The following is a 6,016-nucleotide window of genomic DNA, read 5'->3' as shown; positions in this document are numbered from 1 at the left end:
GGGACAGCATTAACCGTGTGGTTACAGGTCCAGGGTTTAGTTCAGTGTCTCCTGATAGTAGAAGTAATAGTAGTATTGTTGATCTTCGGTCTATCCTTCCAGTCAGGGGCATGTTTCTTCTGTCTCTATCTGCAGTTAAGCACGATGCTATCACGTTAGCTCAGAAGCTAAAGTGCGTCCCCGATGTATTGTCGTGGGGATAAAAGTCACTGTGAATGTCCATTTCGCGTTCTCGACTCTCATTTTCAAGAGGATATAGTATCTGAGGTGGTTTAAAATACAAATCCATGATCCACAATAGAAAAAGGAGAAAGTGTGGAATCCAATGAGCCCTTGTACCTAAGTTACGGTCAGAGCAAAAAAAGACACATCCTGGCATCCTGCACTGCACTCTAATCCTTCACTCTCACTTTCCTCATCCACGAATCCTTCATCCTCACTCAAACTAATAGGGTAATCGTCGCTTTCTCGGTCCGAAAAGCTCTCGCTGCTGGTGGGAATGATTGTAAACAATGTGCAGATGTGAGGCGCCCCACAACCTGTGACGTCACACTACTTCTGGTACAGGCAAGGCTTTTTTATCAGCGACCAAAAGTTGCTAACTTTATCGTCGATGTTCTCTACTAAATCCTTTCAGCAAAAATATGGCAATATCGCGAAATGATCAAGTATGACACATAGAATGGACCTGCTATCCCCGTTTAAATAAGAACATTTCTTTTCAGTATAGGCCTTTAAGTGGACCCCGACTTAAACAAGTTGAAAAACTTATTCTGGTGTTACCATTTAGTGGTCAATTGTACGGAATATGTACTTCACTGTGCAATCTACTAATAAAAGTTTCAATCAATCAATCAATCAATCAATCACTATCTTGTTTAGCTTATGCATTGATTATGTTCTTTGTTTTGTTTTTTTGTTTTTTTTTGCTCTATGCTTTTTAACCTGTAAAGCACTTTGGTCCAATTTTAAAATTGTTGTAACGTGCCTTGCCTTGCCTAAATAAATGACAGAAGAAAATTGTTGAAAATGTGGCGATAATACTCCCTGTTTTGTTTTTTTTCAAATCTACCCCTTGTTTATGTTTATATTCTCGTTCCCTTTTACTCCTAAAAAAGCATTTTTTATACAAAACATTCATTAAACATTAAAATATCACAGAACATGACGTCGCTAAGCTTCGTCGTAAAAAAAAAAATGCAAGTCCAGGAAGTGACGTAATTTCGCGCATGCGTAGACTGATCGTGTCTTCCGGTGCCGTTGGGAAAACCAGCACCAACAGAATGGAGACGGAACAATGCCTACATTTGTTTCGTAACTCTAAACACAAGTCAACGACGGAAGGTTTGTCACTTTTGTGCTCTGTTAAAAATATGTTATTGCAGGAACTCGACGCTAAACGAATGCTAGATAAACATCCACACAGCTAGCTCTTAGCTGCAGCTAGCTCCTCATGCTACCGTGCTCATTACTTTATAGTTAAAGTAATTATACAACACTCTTCATCGTTTTGCGCTTGTTGCAAAATTTACGATAAAATGACGAACTAGTTTGTGGAAAAAGGAAGTGATAGAGTCCATGAACGTAAAATGAATATATTTACGGTGGCTGATAGGGGAAAATGCGCTGCAACTTCCAGGCCACCGTACTTAATGGATCTAAATCAAGCTTGGGCAAATTAAGGCCCGGGGGCCTCATGCGGCCCGTTAAGCTTTTCAATCTGGCCCGCTGGACATTCCCAAATATTTTTTTTAGATCTTTAAGATGGAAAGTGTAGCTGCCATTATGATGTGCAGTGATGTTTTCAAATGACCAGAAGTCTTCAACTATATAACATATTTCAATGGTTGGAATCTGCAGTTTTGCATGATATTTTAGTGACTTGTGTTGTCCTGATACCAATATTATTTTGATACTTTTCGGTACTTTTCGATACTTTTCTAAATAAAAGGGACCAGAAAAAATTGCAATATAGGCTTTATTTTAACAAAGAATCTTAGGGTGTGGCGGACCGGTACTCTTCAGAGGCGGTATGGTACCGAATATGATTCATTAGTATTGCGGTACTATACTAATACCTGTATACCGTACAACCCTACTAGTTACTATGGTAATCTACGTCACAGCAGGTCAGATCAGGCTCCAAGCACTGTGGGTGGGGAGCGTTTCCACAGAGTGTTTCCAGAGCGGCCAACCTGAAATGTGGGTGTCAGGGACAGACGTGGAAGGAGATTTTTACAAGAAAGTTCTAAAGCTTAGTGATACATCAAATATATCAAATTGTAGATATTTTTTGTATTTTTACCATTCACGTTCATATTTCGCTGTGTTTGTTGCATTTTTGTTGCATTTGGCTTGATTGTAATATATGTCGATTGAGAGGGGGTGTGACGTTCATATGTTCTCAATATTCAGGGTTTTATCGTTCATAGAAAAAAATACAATTCATCCATCCATCCATCTAATAAATAAAATTCAATTCCGTTTTTAAGGCGGTCTGTAATAACATTTTTAGCATTAAATCAGACTTTAGTGTGAGGTTTTGTATTATTTTTCCTAAAAATAGATATAACGGCCCCCAGACAAATTTGTTTCTCTAAATTTGGCCCCCGAGTCAAAATAATTGCCCAGGCCTGATCTAAATGATATGGTCCTAAAACACATGGCACATAAATGGCGTGTAAAATGAATATATACAACTCAGGGCGACAAACCAAGCAGTCCAGTTGCCAACGATTGAACGCCCTGAGACGACAACGACCTGGATGAATGAGAACCTTCATAGGTATGAATATACTACAGGTTTTATTTTGGAAATAAATATCTTGCAGATTTTTCAGAGCTCTTTTAAATATAAATATACATTACAAGGTCTCAAATCATGACACATAGATGGTGCCTAGTTTTTTCTAGTACAAGACGTTGCTGCGTGTTTTCCCCTATTGGCCACCGTAATAAAGCTATTAAAAATGTTTTCTGAATAAACAGCAACATATTCCATCCATCCATCCATTTTCTACCACTTGTCCCTTTCGGGGTCGTGGGGGGTGCTGTAGCCTATCTCAGCTGCATTCGGGTGGTAGGCGGGGTACACCCTGGACAAGTCGCCACCTGGGCCAACACAGATAATCAGACGACATTCACACTCACATTCTCATTAATTTCGACAAATTAGAGACTTGTAGGATATTCTTTGAAACATTAACACACTATGTCTTTTGGGGACGTTATAATGTACATTCATAAAGCTATTTAAAATTAAAACTAAAAATATTTCTGAGAAATCAGTAAAATATATTTTTTCAAAATAAGACATTATTTTATTCATTTTTTATTTATTTTCAGTAGTTCCTCTTTGTAGACAATCCCTGCGCACTCCTCTCAGCATCACCTGTTGAAAATGCAAATTGTTAGGTTCCCTGCTCAGAGCACAGCTTTTAATTACAGTGGTTAGAAAGAGCTCTCATTTGTGCTTTAAAGACGCTTCATTTTTGAGTCATTGAGCCGATATCTCTGAACGTGCCAATCTCTTTCTAACTTTGCCTTAATATTTTCATATACAGAAATGATCTAAAACCACAATTTACTCAACCTTATAAAACAAAAACAATGGGGAAATACTGCAATTACATAAACAGAACATTTGCACAACAGAAATGTGACAAGTTGATGGAAGGAAACAAAACAGATGTTTCTAGAAACAGGGAAGCCAAACCTGAGCGTTCATCTTGGATTTCATTCTAATGCAGATTCCTATTTATTCATTTGTTTGTTGTGGCCTGCCATGAATACATATGGACCGCCACAAACAGATTTGTTCATTTTAAATTTACATGCACCATGGTCAAATATGAAAATTGGATAATGCAACTCAATGCCACAGATATTCTGCAGTCCTGTGGGTTGTGCTAACATTAGATTTTTTAATCGATTGAGCTCTAAAATTGTAAGATATTAGGATCAACACCTTTTTTTGCCAAAAGTCAGCCTGATGTCTACTAGGCATCTCGCTCAAAGACGAACCTCCGTCGGTCCGTCTCCCCTTGTAGCCTGGCTAACTTTTGTTTGGCGTTTTGTGTTTTATGGTTCGGATCAATTGTATTGAGCGTTTGAATGTTGCTGTGTTTGCCCCCGTCAGGATATTTTATTAACAAGAACGTGTGTCTGTCAGTTTTACCTGCAGATGTAAGAAAGGTGATTGTTGGTGAACACCAACAGCAGGATTGGATCTCCAGGCTGGAACAGCAGGAAGAGGGGGAGGCTGACGTCAGCAAGTCCCATGTGAAGATTGAGGAAGAGCAAGCCGAGTGGTCACAGCTTCATCACAGAGAGGATGAGACGCTGAGGTATCGCGATGCTCTCGCAGGAGGAAAACCTTTTTCTTGCTCGCTTTGTGGCAAAAGCTTTTCTCGCAAAGGACACCTGATCACGCACACACGAACACACTCCGGAGAGAAAAAATTTTCTTGCTCAGTGTGCGGCAGAAACTTCTCAGATAAGAGCAACATGATGACACACACGACGACGCACTCTGAAGAAAAACCTTTCACTTGCTCTGTTTGTGGCAAAGGATTCTCTGTCAAGAGATATTTGGTGTCCCACATGAGGATACACACGGGAGAAAAACCTTATTCTTGCTCAGTGTGCAACGCAGATTTCAGTTACCGCATGTCGCTGGTGCTGCACATGAGAACGCACACCGGAGAGAAACCTTTCTCTTGCTCGGTTTGCGCAAAAGGTTTCTGCCAAAAGGGACAGCTAAGAACACACATGAGGACGCACACGGGAGAAAAACCTTTTTCCTGCTTGTTCTGCGGGAAACTGTTCTCTCAGAAAGGACACATGATGTCTCATGCGAGAACACACTCGGGAGAAAAAACATTTACATGTTAATTTTGCGGGAAAGCTTTCTCCGATAAGCGAAACATGACAATACACACGAGAAGACATGCTGATGAGAATAAGTGTGTGTGTGATGGATGATGGCAACCTTTGACCTCTGGTGACAACCACATGAAGCTGACAGAAGATGACAACTTCCATTAGTAGCGCCAGCAGACATCTTCATCTCTATGTAGATTTTCCCTACATATGTTTTAAGATTAGTCATCATGTGATCCTCAATAAAGTCCGGAAACTCTGGCAAATCAACACATGCACATGCTGTTTTTATGTGAGCTTATTTATATACTTATAATCGAACACCACAAAAGATAGCAGATTGTGCGGAAAGTAGAAGCTAAACAAAGATTATCAAAATTGTTTACTATTCTTATTCAAAAATAAATGCTGCTGCATATAGTTTTTCATAAATACATTATCTACACGTTGATACTCGCATATTGATTGTAAAACTGACCTTTTTAGCCGTAATTGCGATGGGTTGCATATGATGTCACATCCGTTTTCTTCTTCGTGGCTTAATTCACACGATGGTCAAACAGCTTGAGCGTAGCATTAAATTAAGTGAGAGTGAATGGAGAGTTTGATCAGAAAACGCTGTATTGCTGTTCTGTTCTGGGGTGTTCCAGTTCATGCAGAGAGATAGGAAATAGCTTTCATAGAGTCCCTAAAGAAGTGGCTCCTAAAGGTAATAAAGTCAGGGAAAAACGAAAGTGCGTTGAAGGAAATGGCTCTTAAAAATATCACTTTCGCCATCTTGTGGAATACAATCAGACCACTTGTGTCTGCAACGATCACTTTGTAAAATGTTTGTTTGGAGTTTGCATGATCTCCCCGTGACTGCCTGGGTTTTTTCCGGGTACTCCGGCTTCCTCCCACCTCCAAAGACATGCACCTGGGGATAGGTTGATTGGCAACACTAAATTGGCCCTAGTGTGTGAATGTGAGTGTGAATGTTGTCTGTCTATCTGTGTTGGCCCTGTGATGAGGTGGCGAGGGTCCAGGGTGTACCCCGTCTACTGCCCGAATGCATCTGAGATAGGCTCCAGCACCCCCCGCGACCCCGAAAGGGACAAGCGGTAGAAAATTAATGGATGAACATTTGATTTGTTTG

The 6,016-nt window shown here is 40.1% G+C and overlaps 1 protein-coding gene across 1 annotated transcript; it reads left to right on the top strand.

Moving 5' to 3' along the window:
* The first annotated feature begins 1,195 nt into the window (after positions 1 to 1,195).
* On the top strand, positions 1,196 to 5,401 carry LOC133655119 (gastrula zinc finger protein XlCGF49.1-like). The gene is made up of 2 exons (XM_062055038.1): positions 1,196 to 1,344; positions 4,172 to 5,401. The coding sequence occupies exons 1-2, from the start codon at positions 1,230 to 1,232 to the stop codon at positions 4,891 to 4,893; spliced, it is 837 nt and encodes a 278-aa protein (XP_061911022.1). The 5' UTR covers positions 1,196 to 1,229; the 3' UTR covers positions 4,894 to 5,401.
* Positions 5,402 to 6,016: the final 615 nt, after the last annotated feature.

Source organism: Entelurus aequoreus, linkage group LG08, assembly GCF_033978785.1.
Source record: "Entelurus aequoreus isolate RoL-2023_Sb linkage group LG08, RoL_Eaeq_v1.1, whole genome shotgun sequence".
NCBI classification, from domain to species: Eukaryota; Metazoa; Chordata; class Actinopteri; order Syngnathiformes; family Syngnathidae; genus Entelurus; species Entelurus aequoreus.
The sequence above is the reverse complement of the archived record's forward strand: the minus strand, read 5'-3'. Positions and strand labels throughout refer to the sequence as shown.

Coding starts and splice junctions, on each gene's coding strand:
- LOC133655119 (XM_062055038.1), top strand. CDS start 1,230: ATGCGTAGACTGATCGTGTCTTCCGGTGCCGTTGGGAAAACCAGCACC. Junction 1,345..4,171: donor ACACAAGTCAACGACGGAAG/GTTTGTCACTTT, acceptor TGTGTCTGTCAG/TTTTACCTGCAGATGTAAGA.